Source organism: Eutrigla gurnardus (genome assembly GCF_963514095.1).
Source record: "Eutrigla gurnardus genome assembly, chromosome: 15".
NCBI lineage: Eukaryota > Metazoa > Chordata > Actinopteri > Perciformes > Triglidae > Eutrigla > Eutrigla gurnardus.
In genome coordinates, this window is record NC_139938.1 from 18,027,096 (window position 1) to 18,054,516 (window position 27,421).

Consider the following 27,421-nt stretch of genomic DNA (forward strand, 5'->3'; position numbering starts at 1 on the left):
CCCGTCTAGAGACTTATACTGTGGAAAGTAGCCTGAAAATAAGCATGATGAAGGGTTTTTTCTGTCAAATGACAAGTTTCCTGCAGTAAATGTTGGATGTGAAGTGTCTGACGCTGTGATGTCACTTTGGCCGCGCAGGCACTCGCAACCTTGGCGGCAGGCGTAGGTCCGGCTTAAAGTAGAGCTGAAATGAAAAGTGCCCTTTCACCCCCTTTAGATGACGTCACCGGTCATTTGAGGACATACTTTTTTCTGTTGTTGGAAAACAAAATGACATGTGCTTACACCAGTATCAGCACGATCAAACGTTATGCCCCGCCTGCCTGTCTTGTATGCTGTTTTAATCTGTTAAATAATTACATAAATATGCCGATGAAATAAATAAATGAAGCAATACATATGTAGATATTAAAACACTTTATTTCATTGGAATTTTCCCTCAATGCTATATTTATTTATTTTAGGGGATTTTATTTAAATACACTATTATAAAATGTAATTAAAATGTCAGTATAATTATGTAAAAAAAAAAAAAACAGCATGAAAAGTATCTGATTTAGAATGCAGTTCAGGTGCGCCATGTTTTTCTTGCAAGCCAATCAGAGCAGATTGGGCTTTAAGGAGACAGGCTAAAGATGTATAAAAACACACACATGCATATAAAGCTGAGAATTTGCATAATACGTCTGTCAAAATGCAAATCTCTCCCAAACTCCAGGGAACCCCGGCACTGACGGCAATCAGTTTGAGCTTCTCCGGATGTACACTCAAAACAAAAATCAGGTGTAATCAAAGATTTATTTTTTCATTCAACAAAAAAAAGCTGTACAGTGGAAGTGCTTCTTTGTGTCTACCGATGGAGATTCAGGCGAGGAATCTCCGGGAGGCTTTGAGGACGGAGGGACTCGCTCCGTGTTGGCGGAGCAGATCTTTGGCCTCCTGTCGGAGCGACTCGGAGACGGACTGGGAAGACTTGCTGAGGTGCAGCAGAACGAGGCAGCATTCGAGAACGTCGGGGTGAGGGTACGTCTGAGAGGAGACACGGATGGGAATCATTAGCACTGATGATCAGGAGAAATCTGTGGAAAGCACTTCTTTCACATCTTGTGATTCAGGAGAACAAACAGACGGACTAATGATCAGATGTTACAAAGTCTGAATACATTGAAGGTTGAATACATGGGAAGCTGCTTCTCTGTACGCGTTGTGTGGTGAGTTGTACCTTGATCGTGTCAGGCAGGTCAGACAGCCATTTCTGGTGTCCTGACATCTTGGTGGACAAAGACACCAGAGTCTCCTGGTCCTCGGTCCTGAGAGAGAGAGACAGAGAGAGAGAACATATTAGGAGCCCCACCTCAACTGTACCACTTTCTGCATGTCTATAAATACATGCCTAACCCGATATATAAGCTAAAAACGATGTTAGAGAAACGCTATTGATCAATCTACAGGGCATTTGTGCTGCATTCATGTTGTGTTGGTCTGATACATTTTTTTTTTAATTTCATATTTCAGACATGCCAGGTTCTTTAATCTCCCAGCATCCCACTTTTTATAGTTTCAAACATCACAAAAAGAAGCCCTCACCCCGGTCCGTCTGATGAGTCCTTGGTGGTGGAGGTCTGCGTTGGTGGGTCTGCCTCTCCCTGCCCCTCCTGGGCTCTGCTGTGCATCAGGACCATGGCTGCCAGCCGATCCTGGATCTCTCTCACCGCCCTCTGAGCCGCCTGACAGGCGGCGTGAGGCTCGGACAGAAGCACGGACGCGTCAATGTCCAGTTTATCACAACTCCGGGTCGCCGGGCCGACGCTCCCTTCAGACACGTCTCCGTTCAACACTTCATCCTTCACCTGGTCTCCGGGGGCAACCGCTGAGGGGTCACATCTGCCCCGGGTCTGGGTGGCGTTGCCCCACCATGTTTCATACAGATGGTGGTAAAGGACAAACGCCTGTAGACTCTTAGCAGCAGCTTTGGGTTCCTCCTCGGTGTAAAGAAGTGTTTTGGAGTATTTCCTGGAACAAACACTGATGTCATCTGATGAAAGAGAAACAGAATAACGTTAAATAATACAATTAAAATGTTATGTATGTATCAGAAATGACATTCTGGGATCTAAATTGCAATGTGACCAGTCACCACACGGTGTCGCCAAAGCAGATGTTTTTTTCATAATATTTTCCACTTAAATGCAAGCTGGCGTGCAAATATCCGTCTCTATGAAACAACTGGTGAAAAACGTCTGATTCGATTGGACGGACCATCAGGGAACAGCAGCTTGCAGAGCTCTGCCGAGACGTAGAAGTGTCCGGCGTCTCTGAGCCAGGCCACCGCCTGCCACAGCTCCTTTATCAGCTGACCATCATCGTCCAATAACCAGCTGAGCACGGCACGGGTCAGATGGAGGGACGCATACAGCTGAACCTGAGGACGAGAGAGACAGAAGCACATCGTTAGATAAAAGAAAACGTATTGCTTCACCGCTGATTTAACTGGCAAGACACTTCTTGTAAATATCAAGTTACTGGTTGGAGGTCCGTGCACCTGTCTGAGGGGAATGTTGGCGGTGGGCGTCGGACTCTCCACAGACTTCAGCTCCTGCAGGAGAGCTCCGACGCCGCGGTGTCCTTCGGAGGTTTGGGAGACGCCAAAGTGCTTCTCCCACACGTCCCTCACTCGGTCCTGGATGCTGGCGTGAGGCTCAGCCGGCGACGCCCACGGGTGACTGGAGAGGCGGGGCTGAGGTGCAGCTTTGGAGTCGGTCAGCGCCGCGGCGAGCAGCTCGGCGACACAGAGGTGCAGCCTGTGGACCTGCAGAAGGGTTGGACACAACCTTTATGTTTTCTGTTTATTTCATGAAGGCGAAAAGTCATTTTCAAACCTTCAATACAAAAAAAAGTGTTTTCTTTAAATTATTAACTGCTAAGGAAATGTATGTTCTTCCTTTTTATTCACATTTTTGTTTCTGTTGTGATGCAAGTGGACAGTAAAGTTTGGGATTCAACATATACAACCCCACAATGCAATGCTCTGACTGGCCCTTTAAAGGCTTGAAATGCAGGTTATTCCAGATTTTGGATTGGCCCCACCAGGGTGTTTTTTTTGCTACTGACCAGCAGGCTCTCCTGGGAGCTGAGGACCTCCTGGGCCCCGATCCAGTCCTGAGCGGCGGCCAGGTCTTTGGCGCACCGCAGCGCCAGCGTTTGAGCCAGAGCGACCTCTCCGGAGATCCTCGCTAGAGCGGCCGCCGTCCTCAGCGAGGAGACGTCGTTCTTCCTGGCGATGACTTTAGTGGCGTCGAAACTGGCGCCGGTAGCAAGGTAGCTGGAAGGCGAGGGCAGCTTTAAATAATGCATTTTGTAAACACAAAGGGACGAGGCAACAATCCCACAAATCCTTCCAGTTCACACCATTTAGCGGCTGCAGAGAAATGCCCGTCCTTCTCCAGCATGGCGGCCCAGCTGGTGTACAGCTCCTTCAGGACCGGCTCCTCAGCCGGTAGCCTGGCTTTGACCAGCGCTATGGCCTCCCTGACATGAAATAAAAAACGTCCATAAAACACTGTGTAGGTGTATGACAAAGAATATTACAAAAACAAGCATATAATGAATACATTAAAGACGGTAGAAGAAGGAGAACCTGTAGAGCTTGTGAGAGCGCAGCAGGTCGACGGCCTCATACACCTTGTTGATGGACAGCAGGTGGGACGCTGCCTTCAGGTACTGCTCCTGCAGACACAGCTGCTTGACGAAGGCCTCCACCGTCCGGCTCCACACCTCGAAACCGGCTGCAGACGGAAACACAGGAGACACGAGTAATGCTTGGAAGTGAAGAAGGAAAGTCATCAAGAAGCAAAGTGACCGCCAACGAGGGAAAACCACGGTCCTCCATTCAGTGTGGAGCATTTGAAGGCATCACGCAGATGAGAGACAGTCGACACTGTTGGGTGGTGAGTCCCAGAGGCTCGCCTGCAGTTCCATCTTTCGCCAGAGAGGCCGCTAGAAGCAACGCATCTCAACTCTTACTGACTGCTTCTTTAAAAGTATGTCATGTTACGTTTTACTTCTCACGACTCGATATTTCAACTTCTGTAAGTCAAAATTTTGAAATGTTCAGTTTAGCTTTTACACTTTTCTGATCCTTTGTGTCTCATGCTCTGGAGGTGCCTGTCAGAGCCTTGATTGCTCCCGTGGTTTCCTTGCCAAGCTGCAGCTCGTTTGGCCTGACGATCCTCCCAACATTGAAAAAGGCCCCAGTGAACACTTGTCTCCTCCAGCCTGAAGGCAGCAGTCTGTGGTTGTTCAAGATTCATGTATCTATGGGTGCAGTGGAATAGTCAAAAAATAAGGTCCTAACTCCTATTCCTATCTCCTATTCCTTGACCTCTGGGGAAAACGTCACGGGGTTAAGGAAAGGCGATAGGAGAACGCAAAAGGACTTAGGAATAGTCGACCGCGGTGCTCAGAGAATCCGACCGGACTTTCACTAAGCTACGTCATTAAAACGCGGCCGCTGATGATTGACAGCTGATGATCGGCACCGGCGATTGACGTGCGTCTGCACTGGATAAACTACAATAATGGACTACAAAAAGCGCATCGTCCACTTCTCCACATGTTGGTTTTATCAACAGCTGGTTCACTGACCGGCTTCAGGTCCAGCAGCTCCTCCTTCCTGTTTGACCGTTTGCTGTATTTACTTTTCATTTGTGGTTTTAGTTTCGTTTTTGTCAAACATTTGTAACATGATTGAAATAAATAAAAAAATACCATTCAATTATTATCACTGTCCACACATTTATTATCACTATTCCAATTACTATATGTCTGCATGAAAGTCATTGTTAAATATGTAAATGCACATATCGTTTGTTTTCATTAAGGGCCGAGGTGTGCGGCACTTTAAATGTTGCTCTCGCAAAGAATTGTGGGTCGGCGTAATCTCCTTTCCTATGGCATAGGAAGGTCCGTTGCATCCTATGCTAAAGGAGCTCTGAAAGGAAGCATTGGAGCTCCTTTCCTATGCATTTAGAGAATTCGAACAGCTCTTATCATGGCGGCCACTTGTTTACTTCCGGGTCACTTCTTCAGTTAGGAACCTTCCTAAGCAAAAAAGACTATTCGACTGCACCCTATATGTCACTCTTTATGAGGGTTAGGATGGATGGGACTGGCTTACGTTTGGTTTTCAGTTCTTTTGTTGGTAGTTTAGGTTCCTGCATTACGTAGTCGGGTGTTTCAGGTCCGACAGCCCATGGTGTGGCTGACCTGAGCTCCTCATTGTTTCTTTTTAGCCAGATCATCTGATCTGTTTATTTTCAGGGTTCATGGTAAGGTGTGTGTTTACTGGAAATAAATACTTTGAACCAGTTTCTTTGTTATGTTCTGTGCCTCCTGTGCTATTTGACCTGGTGGCCGTAACGTCATCTTTACTGGCAGGAATTGGCTTAGATGGAAGCTTAATTTTCTTTGTGCACATCTAAAATTAGATGTAATAAGAAAAAAGATGAGGAAAAACTATAAGTTCTGTTAGTGGTTAGAGGTTTTTACCCATCGGAGCGATGGAGAGCAGATGGTCATTCAGCTCTCCCTTCTCCGTGGCCAGCTGCAGCGCCCCCTGCAGGTCTCCGCTCCACAGCCGCAGGTACACCACGGAGTCGTAGTGACCCGCCTCCACGTGACCCTCCTCTGTAGTAGACGGCAGAGAAAATGACATCACTCCATTTACTATTTATATTCCATTATTCAAGTCCCTGACATACAGTGGTAGTGAAGGAAATAAACTCCAAGGACAGTCGTGACTTCAGGCTGAGAAAAGCGACTTACCTTCAGCCTCAAACATGCGATAAAGAGCCTGTCTGTCAGAGAAGAGGCCCAGGTGGATGTGATCTCCCTGGCCTGGGACACAACCTGCAGGGGGAGCTGGAAACCACATACACACGTTGTGTTATAAAAAAGCACTGTAAACCAACACACTGAGCCGAGCATCTCCGTGGCACGCTCTGTCTTACCGCTGCTGTGTTTGACGGACGCCAGCGTGACGCAGTCCTGCAGCAGATCCTCTTTGGGCCGGTGGTCCATGGAGGTGCTGAGGGGCAGCATGGAGCGAGGCTTCTTCTTCTTCAGCAAGTTTAAGTCTGAACACGCACATGCGGTCACATACGAATCCATACATACACCCAGTTTAAGTTTTGTGGAATAAAAACTCTTCAGATCCAATTCTGTGGCTGGTTCAGATGCGGTGTAATCGCTGACAGTGGAAAAAGGAAGTTACAGCGTTGCAATAAAGTCCTTTCTGACAAGAGTGGGTTTAGGCAGAGTTATATACAAAACAAGGAGGAAGGTGTGATTTGCATTGATACAAATTCTCTCTAAGAGGAAGAGACTTCCTGAGAACTCTACACAAGGTCACAACAGGGGCCATTCATCAGGCCTTGATCAATGTATGTGAGATAAGGATGTTCAAAATACAACTGTGAGGTAACACATTTTCTTCTACAATTCCCCATTTTGTCCTATAGGACAACACTAAACACACAAGAAAATGTAATCAAATGGCACATGAAAATTACAACACAACACATCAAAAACATCAATGGGGAATTGTAGAAGAAAATGTGTTACCTCACAGTTTTATTTTCCTAATATTCCTTTTTGCATTGATTGAATGCAAATCCACTCATCACACCTTCCTCCTTGGTCTGTATATAAACCCACTCTTGTCAGAAAGGACTTTATTGCAACGCTGCAACTTCCTTTTTCCACTGTCAGCGATTAAAGCGCATCTGAACCAGCCACAGAATTGGACCTGAAGAGTTTTTCATTCCACAGTTTCTATAGAACCAAAGTATTTACCAGGTTTGTCTTTGGTTTTCATGGCAGTGAAGGATTTCCTTTGGGTCTCAAAAGTGGCTGAAAACAAAAAGTAATGCTGGTTATATATATGTTATTATATACGTTAAATGTCCCACCAGTCTTCTGTATAAAACGACTCTCTTACCTGTTGGAGGTACCGGACTGCTCGTTGAGCTCACTTCATCCTCCTCATCGTCACCAGACTGGTCCTGTCCCGGCGCCGCCTTCTCTCGTCCCGGACCGGGCTCTCCATTCAGCTCCGGCGGCGCAGCTCCTCCGGCCCCCGACACCTTCTTGTTCTTCCTCTTCTGCTTTGAATTTGCCTTCATCTTATCCTTTAGTCCGACCATCTTTTTCCCTTTAGGCGGCTTCGTGAACTCTTGTTTGGAGACCCTCCACTCCTGCAGGGTGAAGTCCTTCCCTCCGGTCCAGATCACATCCGGATCGACGGGCGACCAGTCCACGCACAGCAGGTAACCCACGTGGCCGCGGTAGTTGGAGACAGCTGCCTCTTCCTGCACATCCCACACCTGAACAGAAGAAAACGTTGGATTTATTAGCTCCGGAAAGATCACAAAGAAATCACGACATATAATAACGCAGCAAATGCAAGACCGTGACTCTGGTCTGGTCCTGACCTGAGCTGTGCCGTCATACGAGACCGTGACCAGCCGGGCTTCGTGGTGTGGACTCCAGGCCATGCCGGTGATTTTAGACGTGTGACCACACAGCCTGCGATGCGGCTCCGTCAACACCACGGGGCTTTCCGGAGGGTTCTCTGTGCCAAGGGGGAAAATATCAGTACCGAACAAGCTCTCCGGTTAAGAGGAAAGTGCGTTCAGGGTTTCCTCCCACCTATGACGGCGCGGAGGTCGTGCACGTAGACGGTGGCGTTGCTGGAGCCCGACGCCAGCAGGAAGTGCAGCTCCGGCGGGGAGTCGTGGCCGTGATGCCAGCGCAGCGTGTTGATGATCTTGTGGTGCTGCTGGATGCTGCACAGCAGCTTCAGACTGGGAGCCTCGTACACTTCGATGCACCTGCGAGGGGGAGAACGCGAGAGGTCAGAGGTCACGCAGAAACAAATCCACCGTCCCGCAGCCTAAAGACGACACGCTGTCCACTTGACAGTCGGGCCCTCGAAGGACCCCACAGGCTGATGGTCTCTTTTTTTACGAGACGAGGTCAGGATGGGTCACTCACCCGTCCTCGTTGCCGATGGCGACCACTTTCCCATCCGGCTTCCAGCTGAGGTCGGTGTGTGCAGACAGCTTGTGCTGTTGGGGAAGCAGAGGAACCGATTCAAATCACCTCCATTTACATTCAGGAGAGACTGACAACATAAATAAGCTTTATTGCTTTTTCCGTGATGGGCGTTCGGAGATAACTTCTGCTGTGTTGTTTATCCGAAAAATGATATATTATGACATTAAAACAAAAACAAATAAAGATAACTTAACCTCTACCTGGGCCAAATGTTTCTATGCGTTGAAAACATCTTTACTTCTGCGACATAATTGGACGACAGCTTATCTAATCACGTGCTGAGGATGACCTCGTGGACATCCCCTCCCACCTTGATGTCGTTGGTGTCTCTGATCAGCTTGTCGATGTCCGACGCCTCTCCGCTCAGCTTGGACGGATCGTGCTGCAGGATGGTGCCTTCGCCGGCGCAGCTGTACAGGCTGTGGGATGGCTTTCCTCCCGCTGCACCTGAACACACCACACACACACACACACACAGCTGGGGGTGAGGGATTGCTTAACCCGCTGCCCTGCCACCTGACCCCAGATCAGCATTCTCTTTACATTTAACTTTGAGAATACTGATATGAACCTTTTTAGACCTGGTTTCTGTCCAAGTTGAAAATGTATTACACAAAGCACTCAGTCTTTAAATGTAAGAAACAACACAAACACTTGATAGCCTTGAGATATGCAGCGACAGAGAAAGCAGCTGCACCTAATTTCCTCCGAACACCTAATTCAAGTCATCCAGAGGATCTAAACCAATGAGATCAGAGAGACGCGCTGCCAGGAACATGCAGGGAAGCTGATCCGGTAAACAAACAGCGGCTCCCTTTTGTTCGTCGAGGAGCACATCAGCAGATTGTTGGCACGGCAACAATCATGTTTATGGCTTTCGAAGCCGTGAAACCGATACGTTAATCAAAATGTCATCTGCCAACAGATGGTGAAAATTAACTCCCTACGTCTAGATTTCCCCACGAAGCGGCAGAAGTGGAGAACATGAAGTGTTTTTCTCAATTACAGGGTCGAAATTCACCGGGCGCGCGGAGACGGTTTTTTTTCCGCTGACTCGCAGGTTTTCGGCGTCCCACCGCCAATGTTTTTGCTGGGTCAGAGTATTTGGAGGAAAAACGGCAGCAGTTGCTAACGGTTCATTAGGAAACTTACCAAACGACACTGGGGGGACTGGGGGTCCCCAGGCCAGCGTGTACACTGTTTTCCGGTGATAGGAGCTCGATATCTGAGGAGGCCTGGAAGGAGACGAAGCAGAACAAACGCCCATGCGTCAGAAATGCATGACATAGATAGCTGCGGGACAATGAGACTCGGGACTTGAGGGATTATGAGAAGTGAGGAAAAAAACCCATGCCTTCAGCAAAAACAAGCAAGCAATGATTAAACTTCATGACTTTCAGAAAGTCTCCAAAAAGTGCAATAATCATGTTTAATAGCTGCCCTGTGGAGTTTTACTCTAAACAAAAGGTTTATATTTTTCCAAAATGCATCATGTGCAGCTTAATCAAAAAGAAAAAAAGTACAGGCACTCAGGTGAGTTTGAAAAAGTTAAAAACCCTTTATTTTAGTGGGCAATGTTTTTAGAAAACACCTTTTGTTTGCATCATGTGCAGATTTGATCCCTTCTTCTTTTTTATTCATTTAATAACATGTCAAATCTCGTGTGAAACTTGTGTAACTAAGAGAGATTCAAACAAAAACCAAAAAAAATAACAGTAAATAATGAATCTTACCTGTTTGAGAAGACTTCGTAGATACCAACTTTGCCATCGTCTGTTCCAAAAGACAAGGATCCTTCTTTTTTCGGGTGCCACGCCAGCTGTAGTGGATGGAAACGTTCCTTAATGCACTCAGTCTTATCTTCATGTCATATAAAAGTTTTCTGAAATGAGTAATGGCGGCAAAACAAACTGAAGTCTCGGCCTGATGGTAATAATCCTCTCCACTAAACTTCCTCACAGATGCTCTGGATGGATATTAGATTCACGGACGTGACTCATCCACCTCCGACGTGTCGGGGGGTGTTTGAAGATTCCAGTGAAACATTAAAGGATGTTTAAACTGATAAATTACAGTCTGAATCATAGCGAGTTTAGAAAATGTCTTGTGGGTTTTATGGCTGCGAGCGGCTGATAGGAGTCTGTGAGGTCTTATCAGCAGCTCAGTGGAGGATTTTATTAAGAAGCAGACATTTAGAGAAGAGAAAAAATGTCCCTTTGGATCTCCGTTACATGCAGACTATATGAAATACAACTATCCTGTTTTAAACAAAAAAGAGAATGAGAAAATCACACCAAAAGCTCGTACCGCTGTGACCTTGGACTTGATGCCCTGCCAGAAGGACCGGGTGTCGTACTGGTTCTGGGTGGTCAGCGTGTTCCACACCCGGATCATGTTGTCACCGACGCCGAGCGCCAGACACCCTGCGCCTACGGGGGAGAAGGTGAGGGCGTAGACGAACCCGCCCAGGGTGGGCAGAGTCCAGCAGCAGTCCAGGGAGGCCAGGTCCCAGCATTTAATCTGGACAAAAGAAACACGTCAGCTGGTGGAACGTATTCATCATAGCCATTCAAAGACGTTAAAATACTTCGATTCAGGTTTTATTTCCTGCCAGCAGCAACAAACATTCAAACCAGATGAAGTTCAACATGCTTTATTCTTCACTGAAATCTGGGACAGCGAGTTCCAAAAATCGGGGCTGAAAAATATACAAAATTCTGGCCAATTATCAAGCAATTATCAAGCTCACCTCTCTGTCCATAGAGGTGCTGATGAGCAGCTCCCTGTCATCCTGCAGGCGGACTGAACTCATGTTGAAGATGATCCTGTTGTGGTTCTGACCTTCTGCAGATGTCCCGAACAGAGTCCACCTCTGCTTCCCAGTCCTGGTCAGGTCCCACATCACCAACTCGCCACTGGGGGGCGCACATGAGCACACGTATATAGAGGACCACTACTGAGCTCTGTTGCACGTTTTGTCGGCCTTCTCGACTATGTTCTGATTGATAAGGCATTAGTGTACCCGAAGCAGCTGGACACCAGTTGTGAAGGTCGTCCCTTGGGCCAGTGGACGTGGAGCCAGAGTCTCTCTTTGACCCCGGGGTCGACCGCAGAGCCTCTCTTCTTCAGATAGGGCAGCTTCAGAGTCATCACGCCTGCAGGCGGCAGAAGTTAAACCTCAAAAATCATCATTTTACTTCTCGCGCTACTCGTCTAGAATTCAAATTATTATTTATTCTTTTTTGAAATGAAATGCAAAAACTACTTTTATTATTATTATAAATGATGTTCAATATGTTTTGGTCCTTATTGATGACCTACAGGGATCTTGTCTCACTTTGACACAAATAGTCAAATAATGAATGAGCTCAAAATCTGATATTTGCAGCCCAAGAGTCTCTTACTTTTTCCCTTCGCTGAGCTCCAGATCCTCATCGTCTGGTCTTTGCTCCCCGACGCGAGGTAGCAGCCCTTCTCGTCTCCAGCAGGCTCTCCACCGGTCGCTATGGGAGGAAATAAACGCATTATTCTTCAATTCCTACCACTTATTTTCCCTGTGCAGAATGATCCATTTAAAGACTGCTACCGTCGCTGTCCTCGGGTCTGCTGTAGAGGGCATCCTCGCCGGCCAGCGGCGACCACGCCAGCGAGTGGATCTCGTCGTCGTGTCCACGGAGACGGTGCATCACCTCGCCTTTCTTACTCACGTCGATCAGCACGATCATCCCGTCTTTGTACCTTAGACAGAACGATGATGTCACAATCACTCATATTCATATCATTTATTTGGTATTGCAGCCCGAGGGAGAATTTGAGACCACAGGAACTAAAGTTATAAATACACCATTAGGCCGTTTTTAAAGGCAAATCTAAAGAAATACACATTTTATGATTGGTATTTTTCTTTTCAGGGCTTCAGAGAAATGGATTTCTTTATAATATATTATAATGGCTTCTCAAGTTCACAGTCACAAATGGTTTATGTCAATGTACTCCCTGGTATTATAAGAGATATCTAAATGTAATTTAAACCACTAAAGAGACTCTCTGAGGTCTTCTTACCCCACAGCCACAGAGCTCCAGGTGTGAGGCGAGCAGGAGAGGCAGAAGATGGTGCGGGGCTCCGGGAAGAAGCTGGCGGTGTCTCCTGTGTTGTACCAGTGACAGACCACAATGCCCTTCTCATCCCCCGACACCACCAGGTTTTTATCCACCGGAGACCAGTGCACTGCCGTGACCGGGTTCTGTGTGTGGAAAAAGATGACATACTGTATACTGCATGCAAATAGATTTGACATTTCAGGCTCCAGAATAACGTTTTCATTTATCTGAAGGTGATCAAAGGTTTCTCTCCCCATTTGTTTCAATCTTTGGTGTCCTAAACATTCTATCAGTCCTGGCTGAACTGAAAGTGAAAGAGAAAAAACAAGAATAGAGAGCCCTCTGTTCCCTCACTGAATGGATTCAGAGCATATCTGATTGTTTCTTGCTTCATCATTCATGTTTGGCCAACACTTCGCTTTCATGAATAGAAATTGAGGCCTTTTCAGGGCTTGAATCTGTTCTCAAAGATGGGAGCCTAACCATCCTGTCGGTCAGTGGCTTTTATTTTATAGAGCATACCAAACCACAGGGAAATTATCCCTTTAAGGCATCATTTGAAGCAAATAATGGAAACTAAATAAGCAATCCCCTCCCGAAACCTTATCAACGGCTCTAAAAATGCCCCCGGGAGAGATGGAATTGCTGCAGAGGAGCAGCATGGCAGAAATCTGTGCCGTTTGTCTCCCTGCAGAGTGCAAACTGTCCTCCACATCATGTCCAGTTCAGACCGGTTAGTCGCCACGACAGCACTGCAACGTGAAATCCAAAACGGGAGCATACCTGACAAGCTCATTTATCTGCATCATCGCCCGACTCCAGCTTCAGAACTGACAAAAGCTGCCTCCTAGTAACCTCTGCTGCTGATGCAGAGCTGACCAGCAAAACTGCAGGGGGCGCCAGCCTGACACCGTTTCCGTTTGCAATGGAATGAACAGGGGAGTCCCACTCACCTGATGAGCTGTCTGCTCTCGGAGGAGAACCTTGCTGTCGGAGTCCCAGAAGCAAACACTCCCATCATTGGAGGCGCTGACACAGATGTGACTCTGTCCCGCATGCTGGCAGAAGGAAAAGCTAGACACCAATTCTTTATGACCTACAAGCTCACCTGAAAAAAAACAAACCACACAGAGGGTTGGACATCAGCATCTTATCATAACGGCAACGACAGAAAGAAATGTCAACACACCAAACTCTGAGGAACAAGCCTCGGGCATCTGTACTGATTCTTTTCCAGTAATAAAAAAAAACAACATCCCACTTATTTTACATAGGCTCAGAGTAAATGACCCCGATGACCTCTCTGTGATGTCATCAGGGTAAAGGGGGTTTCTATAAGTCTAATGAAAGATGCTATTGAGAACAGTTGGATCCTGTGTATTTTGTTATTATTATTAATTTCTACTAAAAGTCAACGTTAACATGACTTGAACTTGAACTCTATTGTTTGATTTTGACAATTGTGCCCCAATAAATCATTGAAGTACCCTTTTGATTCATTTGGTTTACTGAATAATGCAAAATCAGCAATCAGAATTATCTAGTTCCCAAGATGACGTCTAAAAATGTCTGAACAGCCCAAAACCTGAAAAAAAGCCTTGAGAGACACCAGTTTAAAAAAAGGATCTGTTAGTTAAACTTGATTTAAATGGCGCTTCTGTGGTTGAGTAATCAATAATTTCAGGAATACACTGTTTTAATCAATCCAGCCTGATGATCAGATATGCGTTTCCCTTCTGCATCTACTTATATAATCATCGTACTGCTGTGATGATTATATTAAGGTGCAGCAGCAGCAGACTCACCTACAACCCTGCAGGAGGATGCAGACGCATCAATCAGGTAGATGATGTTTTTGGCTCCGACGCCCAGTAACCCGCCGCCGTTGACGTCACTGCAGCGCGAGCAGTACCAGTTGGGAGAGGCGGGGAGCGACCGTTCGTGCATGACGGCAGCGATCGTTTTAAATCCACTAATTCTCTAATGTAGTCCGGTAAAGTGATGCGAACTTCTCACATGTTGACGCCACTGTCGTAGCGACTACATTACCGGCCGTGCGGCCAGCGTGGTGTCGTAAAAGAATCCTTCCGAGTACGGAATCCTACTTGGGACAAACGACGTCGAGTTCGCTGTTTCGAAACACAAAAAAACCACATTATTTTGTTTTATAGCGCTTCTGTATACATTAGTGTTAAGACAATTGTAAATTTTTATACAACGTCAAAGTTAAAATGTCGTATATGCAGCTAATTCGGCTAATAGCAAAACTCAAAGGTCGCTGTTTACGCTGTAAACATCACTACCGTAAAGCGAACCGTGTAGCGTCGTAAAAAATGCAAGATGGCGACTGCAATGACAGGACGTGGTAAGAGAGAAATGTAGCCTCAAATGTTTTATAAATGTGGCATGCCATGACATGTATGAAGATTCTGGCTATATTTTAATAGATTAATACTTGTTTTCAGGTGTTCCCTTTCTTAGGAATATATCCGCGGTGTTGCATTCACGGTAAGTGCGTTGATATCGTTTCCTGCAGAAGGACAAAATCTACCCATGTAATGTTATCTGAGAAGAAAAGTCCAAAAAGCATGTATGTGTTGTTTAGACAGAATCCCAAAGGAATCCCACATGAACTACACTAATGCTTTGGGCCGTTTTCACCTTCAAATTGTGTAGTAATGTATCTTTTGTTATGAAACCTAACTCAGTTTACAGTGTCTGTAGCGTCATTTGTGTGTGAAAACATGTAAATAAATGCCTCTTTCCCCCCCTCCCTTTCCTAAATGTCTCTCCAGGTTACAGGTTCTTGGCTGCGGCCCACAGCAGCTGTCATGTCTCCACACCAGCACGTCACTGGACTCAAAGAACTGGGAGAGACATAACCGGAAGGTTTATCCTCCACAGCAGCCCGAAGATCTCCGCAGACCAGCGGTAAGTCTTTTCAGGGTTTCTTATGATCTGGTGTGAAAAGGATGGACCTGCAGGAAACTGGAGTGGATGAAAGTACTTTAAAGAAAAATTAAAGAGTCTGTGTGTGAATTTGAATAAGCTACGCAATCATTTCCATATCCATTGAACTGTCCCTTCCTTCTTCAGGAGATCAACCACAGCAGGAGGCAGATCAAGTACAGCAAAGACAAGATGTGGTACCTGGCCAAAATGGTGAGGAGTTTCTCATCAATATCATATCATGGAGTAAATTCAAGGAAATCATGTCTCTTCTTTAAGGAGTTATTTTGCACCTCAGTCAAGCAGGTGTTGATGACAGTCAGTGGAGAGGACATTAAGAGATTTGGGGTAAAGCGGAGGTGGTGGTTCATCTGCTTTCGTTAGTTAGGATATTTTAAAAGGTTGTCAAAAAAGCTGAATGGAATATGATGGAAAGTTGTATCCAGGGATATTTACAAACTATTTCTTAACATTGCGATAAAAGACATTTTCACTATTTTGTTATGATCTACCACCATTGTAATTTATGAAATAGGTGTGTTGTAATAGAGTGCTGCAGAAATAAGTCCTAAAACCACTTCTGGTTCCATCATCTCAAATCAGTGTTTGTTTTTTTTTCATGGTTAGATGCCTGGTAACATAAGCTTAAAAGATTTTAACATTTTGTTCCTTCTGAACAAAACATTTGTTTGCCACGGAGCGTATTTTCTGCAAAAAAAATGGGTCGTCGCTGCAGCATTCTGTTGTCGGGCCCCTGGATCCAAAAACGTTCCATTATTAACACCAAAAGGTCTTCACCATGTCTGTTTTATGAGTTTTAATCTGATCTGTTGCATCCATTTTTCCCCTGTTGTCTTGTCCATAGACCCATTATGTTCAGGCTTCTTTTTACGATCTGAATTTGTTGTTTCATCTCCACGTTTGTTCTCCTTCACAGATCCGAGGGATGAGCATTGACCAGGCCATCGCACAGCTGGAGTTCAACGACAAGAAGGGAGCAAAGATCATGAAAGAGGTTTCAAAGCTGCATGTTCACTCTTCATTATCACACCTGTTCACTAGATCTATGCATGTATGGGATGTCACAGCTCTGTTTGTTTCTTCAGGTTCTGGAGGAAGCTCAGGAGATGGCTGTCAAAAATCACAATGTAGAGTACAAATCCAACCTGTATGTAGGTAAGCTGATTGGTTTCTCTTTTAAAGCAACATTTATCATGACATAACCTCAGGTACCTGGCCTTAATTAACATTGTGGGTAATTAAAAAATCTCATTAGGCACCAAAAGCTGTCAGCCATTGTGCCCAAAGCAAGAAAATACATTTCAATATAGGGATGCACTGATTTGTTTTATATTGTATAAATCCTGTTTAAGTGTTGACCAATTTGTTGAAGCATTTAAAAATAGGGTTACACTTGAATTGTAATTACTATATATTTTTAAGATTTTTAATAATAACTCAATCAACTTGTAAACTAAATCTGTATTTATTTGTTCAATTTTGTTTTACAAAATCGCAGAAATGGATGTTTATGTCAAGCCTGATGTTGATTAAAAGAATAATTCTAGTTACTTCCACGTAGAGAGGCATCCAGCTTAATGCAATGGACCACATGTTTGGTATCTGTATCGACACTGAATACGTCAGATCAGTGCATCCCTGTTTCAGAATGGGGGGGGTCGACCTTCAGTAGGAGGGCAAGCACGCCATGAATATTCTTTCAAAAGCAGTAGATTTCTTTTGAGATCGGATGGTGTGACGTTATTACAGAAAAGCCTAAACTCTGGATTCTGTGCCGTTTATCTCCTCCCCTCTTTTAAATCACACTCCGTCGCCTCCCTCTCGTCTCCCCTGCAGCCGAGTCCTTCTCCGGCAAAGGGAAGTACCTGAAGCGCATCCGTTACCACGGCCGCGGGATGTTTGGCATCATGGACAAAGTTTACTGTCACTACTTTGTTAAACTGGTGGAGGGCCCGCCGCCCGTACTGGAGGAGAGGACGAGCTTCGACCAGGCCAAAGAGTACGTCCAGAACCTCAAGAATCGAACCATCATCCACAGTCTGTAGACCATCGGATGGGATATCTACCTTTTTACGTACCTTATGTCTGTGTGTGTCGTTTGACATTTGTAAATAAATGAGTGAATGTGTACCGTAACGCACATTTTGGTTTTTCATTATCTCATGTTTGATTTAAATAACATTGATTGGGGCCCGTGATGCAGTTTTAAATAGAGATCATGAAGCTGTTTAAGAAAGGGCAGCTAGTTAAATCACATACAGTAACTGTCTCCATGTAATCGGAACAATAGCTGAACGGTTGTGTAAAATGCTTATTGTGTTTTCCTTTTTAATCACATTTTTATACGTTTATTTGTGCACTAATTGCTAACCAAATTAAAATAGTTGAATATATTTATAATTAATGAAGGTAGGAAATGGTTTGACCTTGGCTGAAACAAACAAAATCAACAGAAAGGAAAGTCTGCTGGTAAGATAGGTACGTCACAGGAAATGGAAAATAAGGGGAATTTAATACCAAATCCACAAGTGCAGACAATTAACGCAAGCTTTATTTGTTTTCACTGCTGCTAATGTGCATTTTGAGATAACGGCTTCCAAATAAAACAGCAGCTTTAAATAGTGAGCCAACCCTAACCAAATGATGGTTATAATGACCATGCCGAATTACGCAGTCCTTCCAAAACATTTGTCATTTATCACGCCTCCATTCAGCAAACAGGCTACTCAACCAATTGAATACAACTTTAAACGTTTGTGAGGAGTGAAGGATATTTACTCTGTCATTTAATGTTTTCATAGTTTTCCTAATAGGGCGGATAAACATCCCACTGTACCTCAGCAAACGAATATCAGTGTATTCGTGTGAAAATAGAGCCTTAATGGTGTGTCTGTCGCTGTGATGCGTCTGGTCGTTGCGTTCAGGGTGACAGCAGTCACCACAACTCCTCCCAGCCAGGAGAACAAACCCGTCGGCTTCACTGTTCTTCATCCCTTCACTTCACATCCCACTCGTCTTCGAGGAACTGGCCTGCGGACATCGTCAGAGCTGCCTCGTTGCCTTTCTTAAAACACAGGAAGTGATGAGCTGGAAGTGACTGGCTTGTCTGGGAGGCTTCAGTCTGGCGAAAAACGTCATGTTTTTAAAAATGAAATTTCAGAAGTAAATTTGACTTTTTTAGAATCACCATTTTCCGTCATGTTCAACTACAGTTTACACTTAACATTTTCATGTTTTTCAGAGGACTGACATGTAAATTGCTTATTCATTTAACTTTTGTTATCTAAAACCCGCAGGACGTGTAGCTATGTGGCCATTTGTTATTTGCATTCTCTTTTGAAGCTCTCATCATGTTTGTCTGTTTTGTCTGTCTGCTAATAAATTGAATTTAGAGGCAAAGAAAACATCCTTAGAAGAACAAAAAAATCAGAGCCAGAGATATGAGAAAACGTCCTCTTTGGGAATTTTGTATTTTCTAAAGGTTACAGCGTCTCGGTGTTGCCGAGGCTCGGAGCTTTGGTCTCCGCTGTTCCTAATTGGCCTTTAGTTTCCTGTTCCTGATGTGATTGATCCGGCTCGCGTGTCTGCCTGTCACTACGTCCCTCCAAAGACCTTGTCAGCTCTGAGCGGCTTTGAGTGCATTTTCAAATAAAATGCCATCTGCTGGCCCCAATTTCAGCAGACAAGTGCCCTCAATCTCCGGTTGGAGACCGGCTCGGTCCCACGGCACAAAGCAGTAGACTTCAAGGGGAGCAAAAGGTTCCCTTTTTCTATTTTCTCACTTCTTTACCTGACTGTCTGTTTACTCTGACTCCCTGATCGCACAAACATGCAGGGAACCTTTGGTGGAATTTTAATTATTTTAACTTTAACATTCTTTTTAATATCATCCTTTAATTAAACATCTTTGCCACCATCAAAATAGGTCTTCTTCTTAAATTCTTATTATTTTCTTGGGTTCTTTTTTTCCATTTCCTGTTTTAAGAAGTTATTTCCTGTTCCCGCCCCTCTCGTCTCAGGTGTCTTGACTTCCCTGCCCTCAGGTTGATTACCAACCTGCCCTAACGTGTCTCACCTGTGCCTCGTTGTCTCCCCGCCTCCTGCTCTATTTAGTCTCCGTCTTCCCTCCCTTCACTTTCCAGCGTTACCTCATATGTGCAGGTTGTGTGTTTGGGTTGTGTGCCTTTGTATGACAGTCGCTGCTTTCTGGGGGGCAAACTCACTCATCTCAAACATATGTTTGGCAGTTCTGTGCTTAAATGTCCTCCTATTTGTCAGCCGAAACATGACGATGATAGTGAAGTTAAATTCCCAGTAGCAGCACCTCTTGTGTTCCAACAAATACAACTGGTTGGTCCTTTGAGAATGGGAAGCCAGTGAGGGATATATCATTATCAGGTCGTCTTCATAGTGGGAAGTTGGACTGGTTCCTATCATTGTTGGAACAAAATAAGAAACTCATTGTGGTTTTTCATTTGGCTAGCTAGCCAAATGTGTAATTTTAAAAAAAAATCATCAAAAAAGGAGTAAGTGAAGTCCAATCATGGAGTCTGTTGGCTGTTGTTAAGTGAGAACCTTCCAAAAAAAAAAAAATCCAGGGATGAATGTTGGCGTCCCTTTAAAAGCACCGCGATGATAATGTATCCATGAAATGAAATGACTGAACAATGATGCGTTCAAGAGCGTAGTCAAGTGAAAAAAAACAGACCACCTTCCTTTCCCCCAACAGTAATCATGCAAAGACAGCACGCAGGCGTAGAAACGACTTATCAATATCAACCAATTAGCCGCCGTTGTTCAGACGACTACTGACGCTAACACACACACACACACACACACACACACACACACGATGAGATTGAAGTGAAAAATGTTTTTGGCAAAGCTTCGGCCAATAAACCTGAGAGGCTCGTGGTTCATCTGGGGCTTTCCGTCAGAGGGGAACAGGTTTCTGTGAATCGGACCAGTGAAGAAGCAACACCGCTGATTAATGGCCGAGGCTTTCAGCCACATCACATGGTCTTCATCAGCAGACGGAGTCAGTCCTGTTGTTTGGGGATCAAATAGCCAAATATGAATTAAATATAACGACATCTTGGTTCGATCATGAACTTTTGTATGCCGCACCACTCGCTCGCCCCTTGTTTCCTGCCTGTCTCGCCTTGTCGGCTGTCCAATAAATACTAAAACATATCTTTAATCCTTCTATTAATATCACACACTTACATGCATACTACATGTGAAACCAACACACCGTTTCCAGAAGTGTCACTAATGTGGTGAAACATTTATCTTTCTTATTGTGGAAGTCACATCAATAATTGATAAAAAAGAAAGAAAGAAAAACGAATCCCCCCCCCCCCCCCCCCCCTCCCAAGTCATGCTGGAGTTCGGCGGGTACACAAAGTGAATTATGTATCGTCTCATCACGAAGATGAGCTCATCAAGCAATAAGACAAGACGACGTGTCACCGGCGTTGGGAATTGAACCGGAGGAAAGATTCAAATAGTTATGGGCTTCATTATTCATGATGGGTGAAATTGTGCACTGAAAATCTTCCGTACACAAGTGTATTCACCACACAACACCGGGGCTGACACACACACACACACACACACACACACACACACACACACACACACACACCTGCATTAAAGAATGGGATGTCATGATGCTTCCTTTCATTAGTTTTTAATGTCGGTTGTCGGTCAATGTGCCGGGGCGACCCAGCGGAGGCTCAGATTGAGAAACAAATAGAAATCAGAAGCCAGTTGTGCGCGGAGCGCCTGAGGGTGTTATTCATTTCCTTTTGAACTTTTTCTCTCTCTCTCTCCCTCCACAGTGGCTGTGTGCAGAGAACGACAGACGCAAAATAGCGTTAGGTCCCAAATGAAATACACAAACACCAGAGAGCCGGCTGTCTGCTGGCCGCCGCTGGACGCTTTGCCCTTGAGAAACAAATCCAGACACAAAACACTTTGTTAGTTCTCTGGACAGACTCCAATAAAGCCACATTCACCTCTTTCTCCCTGGGATAAAAAAAAAAAAAAGAATAAAAAAATCTCACAGTCTTTATCTCTGACAGGGACACATCTGTTTTTAAAAGAAAAAGAGAGGAAGAAAGTCGCAGAAAGAAAAAGTACTTTAGTGCTCATCTGTTTTCGCTGTAGTTCAATATTGCAGTGGATTTGTTTTTGGAAAGATCACCTGCGAGGCTGTTTTTTTTATTAATGCTCAGTTCATGCTTGATACATCCCACCGAGCAATTTGACATCTGAAATGTGGTTAATAGCTCTATATTAGATGTCGATTTTTCGGCAGACATTTCGGGGTTATTAAGGGTAGACGTCTAGTTTTGCCTCATGCATTTTTAATAGTATATGATATAATATAATATACACAGGGCTGTACCAGTGGGATGCTTCAACACAATCCATCTAGACCTTTCTTTGGATCATTTAGGTCATTTAATCGTCAAATTTGTGGCTGTAAAACATAGCAACCAAGGGGACCAAACACTCAACTGTGGTCACCTTGGATTCGTGTCTGCTACGATATATTCCGGTGGTTTTCACAGTGCAAATAAGAAAACGTATCCATCGATCCATCCATTTTCTACCACTTATCTGTGTCTGGGTTTCGATACACCTCAACCCAACTAGGGTCCATGCGCTTTAGCGAAGGCCAACACTCAAAGACATGCGTTAGAAATAATCAATCACACAAATCACCCGCCACATTATAGTCCTGTTATTATAATAAATAATAAAACAGTGTTGGACAGTTTGTCCTCAAAGGCCTTCATGGTGTTGTAGACCTTGAGAAAGCCGTTCAAACTCTCCCGTCTTTCACAGCTCAGCACGCCTGGCCAACCGCTGCTCTCCGGATCGACTTTCCCGGCAAAGGTACAGAAAGTGTCGGAAACAAACCGATTTATTTGCTGTTGAAAATTGCGTTTCAGTTGCTGTAAGTTGATCCAACAAGCAAAGCATTTTTCTCCCCAGCCACATCCTCCTCCAGCTCCTCCTGGGGAATACTTCATCTGGGCTTTTGGATTGGATAAGAGATAGAAATTGGCCCGGGAACACTTTGGGACACTGGTGGCCAAAAACAATCTCAGTGTGTTCTTCCCCGGAGTCCCCTCCTAGTGGGATCTGTCCACAATACCTCTTGGGGGCAGTGGAATCACCTCGACTCTTCTTCTTCTTCTCTTCTTCTTTTCTTCTTCTTCTTCTTCTTTTCTTCTTCTTCTTCTTCTTCCACCAGGCCAATTCCACGGAACTGCTTCTCAGTTGATTTTTTTTTAGAGCAGAGATTGCTGTTACAGATACGTTCAAACCTCTCAAACCTTCCCGCTGTGCTTTGCAGTTGCCGTGGGCGATGAGCAACACTAACCGACTTCCCCTGCAGAGAGGAGGCAAGAGAAAAGTCCGCCATTATTACAATTAGGTGGCAAAAACTCACCTTTAGCTCAGAGAGCAGAGACTCCACTGAGAGCAGATATGTGAATAAAAGTGATGAAGTTATTGATCACCGTTGGTGCATCAATTTAATGCAACAAGTAAGATGATTAACGAGTTGGCTCCAGGTGGTAGGCGTCATTCTGGGTGAAAACTATTCTGATGGTGGGGAGATGGAGGTGATTAAAAATACAATCCATGCTCCCACGACTCACAACGAATGATATTCAGATTGGAAAACAGATGAGTGATGGTTTTCATGTTGTCAGTGATTTCCATTTCCATGTTTTCACATCCAACCACAGATTAATGCTTTGCGGTGTGACTACCCACTGCATCTTAGCCGCACTGGGTGTCACTGTTGCATCACATCTGAATCCTCCCGCTCCACACTGCGAGTCGGAGGCTTCGGCAGCAGCAGCTCGGAGAGCGTCACATTTCACAAGACGCAGGGGACATGTTTCCCTGAACATGTCTGCAGACTCCTCCAACAGATCACCTCCCACACCCAGAAACCAGAGACGCAGAAACCAATCTGGCACAATCCTGATGGGTATGTGTGCCGCATGTCTTTCAATTCATCAAGATGAATTTCAATATTCTAATCTGTCACGCATGCTGCAGCTTGGCTCCGAGCCCCGTGTGGGGCAGGGGGACCATGTGCAGCGGGGCTGAGGGGGAAAAGAAAAAAAAAAGTTCTATTAAAGAGTGTTACAGTAAAATTGACTTTCTGTAATTGTGATACTGTGCGTGCGCATTCCAATATTTCATTACGGCCATACAATAGTTAATCAAATGTCTAGGCGCACAGCCCTGACAAGCGTCACTGCATTTGCTTCGATGCCAAAGAGAAAAATCCCTCTTGACGCAAATCCATCTCCAAGGCGAATCAGAGTAAAGCACATTTTACAGAGTGACACAAAATATAAATATAAATGGGATAAACAAGTTTGAAGCAGTTGTCCCACTACACACAGCCAGCTGAATCCCTCCTGGTAGGGAACAGCAAGTGTATTTTATTTGTATTTATTTTGCCACAACACACAACAAAACCATGTGAATTTATTCCATACTATTGTTGTTTCTCAGGCAGCTTCCTCAAAGATGTCAATGTGTAGATTGGTGATAAATGAATCTTCAGAGTCAGGCAGGTGGAATGAGAATTATCTTTATTTAAAGACCCAGTGGGCTAGTCCGGTGGATGGAAGGCACACTGTCAGATTTTGAATGTTTACAACTCTAACGCTCCTCCCCCACGACCACCGAGCTCCTCCCCCACGACCACCGAGCTCCTCCCCCACGACCACCGAGCTCCTCCCCCACGACCACCGAGCCCCTTCCCCTACGACCACCGAGCTCCTTCCCCTCGACTCCGTGCCCTTTGAAATCCCTTAGATCACGCCACCTTTGAAACGCGGGTCCGATGTTGACTCTGGTTTTATCATGGGCACCGTCGCCATCTTTCTTAATTTCCTTATTTTCCACCGGTATTTTCTTTACCTTGGTTGTTTTGGACCTCCTCGTTTCGGTTTTTAACGAGGAATTGGAAGCTTGTTGCTACTTCCCTCCGCCTCCCTCCTGTGATAGTGGAACGACCTGAGGGGGGAGGGGCTCTGTGTGTGCACGAACACAGCCCTGCGTGCTGATCGGACACGATGATCCGGGATCTGTCGATTTTTTGCAAAACAAACAACAGGCTCTACGTTCACGTAAAGGCACGCTTTTTTTCTAAAACCGGATGATTTATGTTGTTCTATCCGAGCGTAGTGTCGGCTTCAGTGAATATGATCAAAAAAATGTTGCCGACTGGGACTTTAAACAGATGTTAAACCTGCGTCTGAAACTGTGTGTGGCCGTTTCTTCTAATCCCTGGCAGATGTTCCACCTGAGAAGTCCTTTCATGGCCTCGAATTCAGGAAATCTGAAATCTCCCTGCCACACGTCTTTCTTTTAAAGCACTTTCCTTCCTGATCTGCCTTCTTCCTGCTCATCCTGTCACCTTAGCAAATGGTTTTTCTTCCTCTCCAATGGAAGTGAGAGAGGTTGCCATCCTAAAGCTATATCTGTACTTATAGGGTCGTGTTTATCTTAGCGCTTTTGGCAGCAAACAGATACTCAGTTAATCCCTTATATGGGCCTAACTTCCTATAGCTAGCTTCTAAATGAACACAAAGAGAGACAACATGAATGTGGGTCCCTGCAGAGAGGTAGGAGCTTGATAACTCAAACCTTTGCTTCATGAAGCATCTGGTTAGTTAAATCCTAACTTGGGAATGTGTTGTTGTCCAACTGACCACCTCAAATCACTCATTCACTATTCACGCCTCACTATACAGGGCTACATACTGTGGTTAGATGGCAAAATGCTGGCAACACAACCTATATTTTTTTGCGCATTATGTGTGATAGTGACCATCAAATGTTGTACGTTTTAACTGACAGTTTTGGATAATATGCGTCATGCTTACAATAATGTAACATAGTAAATTAAGCAGACAGACTTCCACTTTTCAGCTCATAAGGCTGCTTTCATCTGTAATGGATGAATGTAATAATTAACAAGAAAGCCATGTGATTTTACATCCAAACAGTTCTTCTGTTGCCGGAGAAACATTCTCACAATCAGCTGTAGGGGCACAGTCGAGGGTTCACACATTAAGTAACGTGAGGCATTTCTTCTGGTTATTTTCTTTATAGACTGCAATTAGCAGAGAAAGAAAAGAGAACATGGCAGACGGAGGGAGAGGGTGGGGCATGAAACCAAACCTGGTCTGGACAGTATTGTCTGGAGGTTTACAGAATAGAGCTTTTGGGAAATCATCCTGATCCTATAATACTTTTACAGGAGGAAAAAAAGGAGCTGTGAATGATCATTTATTTACTTCTTCTGCCAACTTGCCTTGGACTACAGGACAAGTATTACCACGGCAACACGTCTTATTGACACTGCCTTCACAGATTCTAATACTAAATCTCAACATGTGTTATACTCGGCAACACTTTAATCCAAAGTCAATAGACAAATGTGGAGTGCGAAGGGGGCAGAGTGTAAGTCTGTCAATAAAAATCCACTTTAATCACATAGTTTAAGCAGCAGCAGGCATTTAAAGGCGCAGGTCTAATCAGATGGAGCAAATAAGTGAAGATGGGATTAAACGGATAACCTTTAAAGCTTTGAACGTAACATTTGAAGACTGATTGTGTTAAAACGCCGCACGTGAATATTATGGCCATAAATCATCGTCATGAATCTGCCTGAATCTAAAATCAGCTCTTAAACGACGATCTTTACAGCCTGCTCATGAGCTAATTCTGTCGTGAATTTCACTCTGCATTCACACCTTCCATGTCTCCTCGAATTAGGGCCAAAGTCAGAGGAGCTCCTGTTTTGTTTCTCGCCGTTGCCGCCGGGAAAGTCACCTGATGCCCGGCGACGCTGGAGATGAGAGGCTCATAAAACGGCCTATAAACACAGAAACAATCAAGGGAGGGCCATGTGTGTGTGTGTGTGTGTGTGTGTGTGTGTGTGTACAGAGAATAAACTGAATGTTTGTGTGAAGGCCAGGTGGAACATAATTGCCCACCTCCCCGCCTGAAATTCACTAAAGCTGAACGTTTACTCTGTACTGAGCCAAACCTTCTTTATTAACAAGGAACATTGCACCTCTATCCAGTTAATGAAATATTGATTTGGAAATTGTATTGTAAGACGACGGAAGGCTTTTAAAGTGCTTAGTGCCTTTTCTCAGAGCCAACTTCATCAATTATTATTTTTTGAAAACGCTCCCGAAGCTTCGGAGAGCACTGTGTCCGTGATTAGCGTCATATTTTTCCATGTCGAAAGGAACTCCGGGTCCCGAATGGCTGCATGTTTTTGTTTTTTTTGTTTTTTTAATGAAAGATGTTGGCATCAAACTGAGTTTCATAATGACGACGACAGTGGGACACGGCTGATTTAATGATTTGTTTGTTCCTATTCCAGTTGAGCACTAAAAAAAAATAGAATTAGACACATTTCCAAATGTAGTTCACAATCAGCAACTCGGTATAATGGGATTGTGTCCGTCTCTGGTGTCCGAGCTGGGCCAATTTTTGGAGAGCGTCATGAATCAAAAACGACAAAAAAAAACAAAATGTGAATGTGTCTGCACTGTAGTCTCCATCTGTACAGTACAGATAAGAAACTAATCCAAACCAAATGGAAACCACTTGGTGCCTGATTTTTGGTTATTTTGGTATCTGTGTTGAACAGCAGCCTTTGGAGGACATCATGACTCAAACTGGGAGATAAACCTAACCACCACCGCACTGGATAGAGCCAAAAATCCCAAACTGGTTTAGTCCTGCACTAAAAAAAACCCAACATGCATTCTAGTCACCTCTATTGACTAGAGGATATATATGTGTGGGTGTGTGTATCAAATGTATATCTGTATTATCTATATCTAAATTACAGGACACAATAAAAAAAAAAACAGTATAGAAATAATATCAATAATACTGATTATAATGATATTGTATTTGGACCAGTCAACACATGTAGGTCCAACATTTTTTGTTCATCAACTCCTGAGTGAAACATCTGACTCCAGCAGCTAAATGCTCAAGTTTGTTTGCCAGCTAATCTCCAACCCTTTCCAACCCCAAAACGTGCATTTTGCCACAATGCACACAATTAGTGATGTCTGTCTTTTTTTTGCCTGATGAGCCACCTTTCAATCACCAATATAATTTGTAAAACCAAAAAGTACCTGCATGTTGGTCGACTGGGCAG

General features: G+C 44.5%; 2 protein-coding genes across 3 annotated transcripts; one reads left to right on the plus strand and one right to left on the minus strand.

Annotated features, from left to right (window-relative positions):
* Positions 1-779: 779 nt before the first annotated feature.
* On the minus strand, positions 780-14,265 carry gemin5 (gem (nuclear organelle) associated protein 5). Of its 2 annotated transcripts, none has more exons than XM_084028292.1 (27): positions 14,022-14,265; positions 13,170-13,324; positions 12,178-12,359; positions 11,702-11,853; positions 11,520-11,618; positions 11,138-11,270; positions 10,865-11,030; positions 10,423-10,635; positions 9,849-9,934; positions 9,268-9,350; positions 8,426-8,562; positions 8,053-8,126; positions 7,708-7,889; positions 7,491-7,630; positions 6,998-7,382; positions 6,853-6,909; positions 6,009-6,134; positions 5,824-5,919; positions 5,548-5,685; positions 3,638-3,785; positions 3,409-3,528; positions 3,112-3,322; positions 2,543-2,809; positions 2,260-2,422; positions 1,588-2,035; positions 1,223-1,310; positions 780-1,029 (listed from the first exon to the last, which is right to left on the minus strand). In XM_084028292.1, the coding sequence occupies exons 1-27, from the start codon at positions 14,161-14,163 to the stop codon at positions 865-867; spliced, it is 4,356 nt and encodes a 1,451-aa protein (XP_083884418.1). In that variant the 5' UTR covers positions 14,164-14,265; the 3' UTR covers positions 780-864. The 2 variants fall into 2 exon arrangements, with proteins under 2 accessions (XP_083884418.1, XP_083884419.1); XM_084028293.1 differs by lacking the exon at positions 780-1,029 and adding an exon at positions 1,097-1,132 and having other exon boundaries at positions 1,202-1,310.
* Positions 14,266-14,526: 261 nt separating this feature from the next.
* mrpl22 (mitochondrial ribosomal protein L22) lies at positions 14,527-17,330 on the plus strand. The gene is made up of 7 exons (XM_084029434.1): positions 14,527-14,581; positions 14,682-14,724; positions 15,012-15,147; positions 15,313-15,378; positions 16,103-16,180; positions 16,272-16,341; positions 17,023-17,330. Exons 1-7 carry the CDS (start codon positions 14,557-14,559, stop codon positions 17,229-17,231), a joined length of 627 nt encoding a protein of 208 aa, XP_083885560.1. The 5' UTR covers positions 14,527-14,556; the 3' UTR covers positions 17,232-17,330.
* The last annotated feature ends 10,091 nt before the right edge of the window (positions 17,331-27,421 follow it).

Bases quoted from the DNA above. Each gene is read 5' to 3' on its own strand.
- gemin5 (XM_084028292.1), bottom strand. From the start codon at position 14,163: ATGCACGAACGGTCGCTCCCCGCCTCTCCCAACTGGTACTGCTCGCGC. The intron at 2,810-3,111 runs GTCAGTAGCAAA...ACCCTTCTGCAG, and splicing joins GCTCCCAGGAGAGCCTGCTG to GTCCACAGGCTGCACCTCTG. The intron at 2,036-2,259 runs GTCCGTCCAATC...CTCTTTCATCAG, and splicing joins CAAGCTGCTGTTCCCTGATG to ATGACATCAGTGTTTGTTCC.
- mrpl22 (XM_084029434.1), top strand. From the start codon at position 14,557: ATGGCGACTGCAATGACAGGACGTG. The intron at 14,725-15,011 runs GTAAGTGCGTTG...ATGTCTCTCCAG, and splicing joins TCCGCGGTGTTGCATTCACG to GTTACAGGTTCTTGGCTGCG. The intron at 15,379-16,102 runs GTGAGGAGTTTC...TCTCCTTCACAG, and splicing joins TGTGGTACCTGGCCAAAATG to ATCCGAGGGATGAGCATTGA.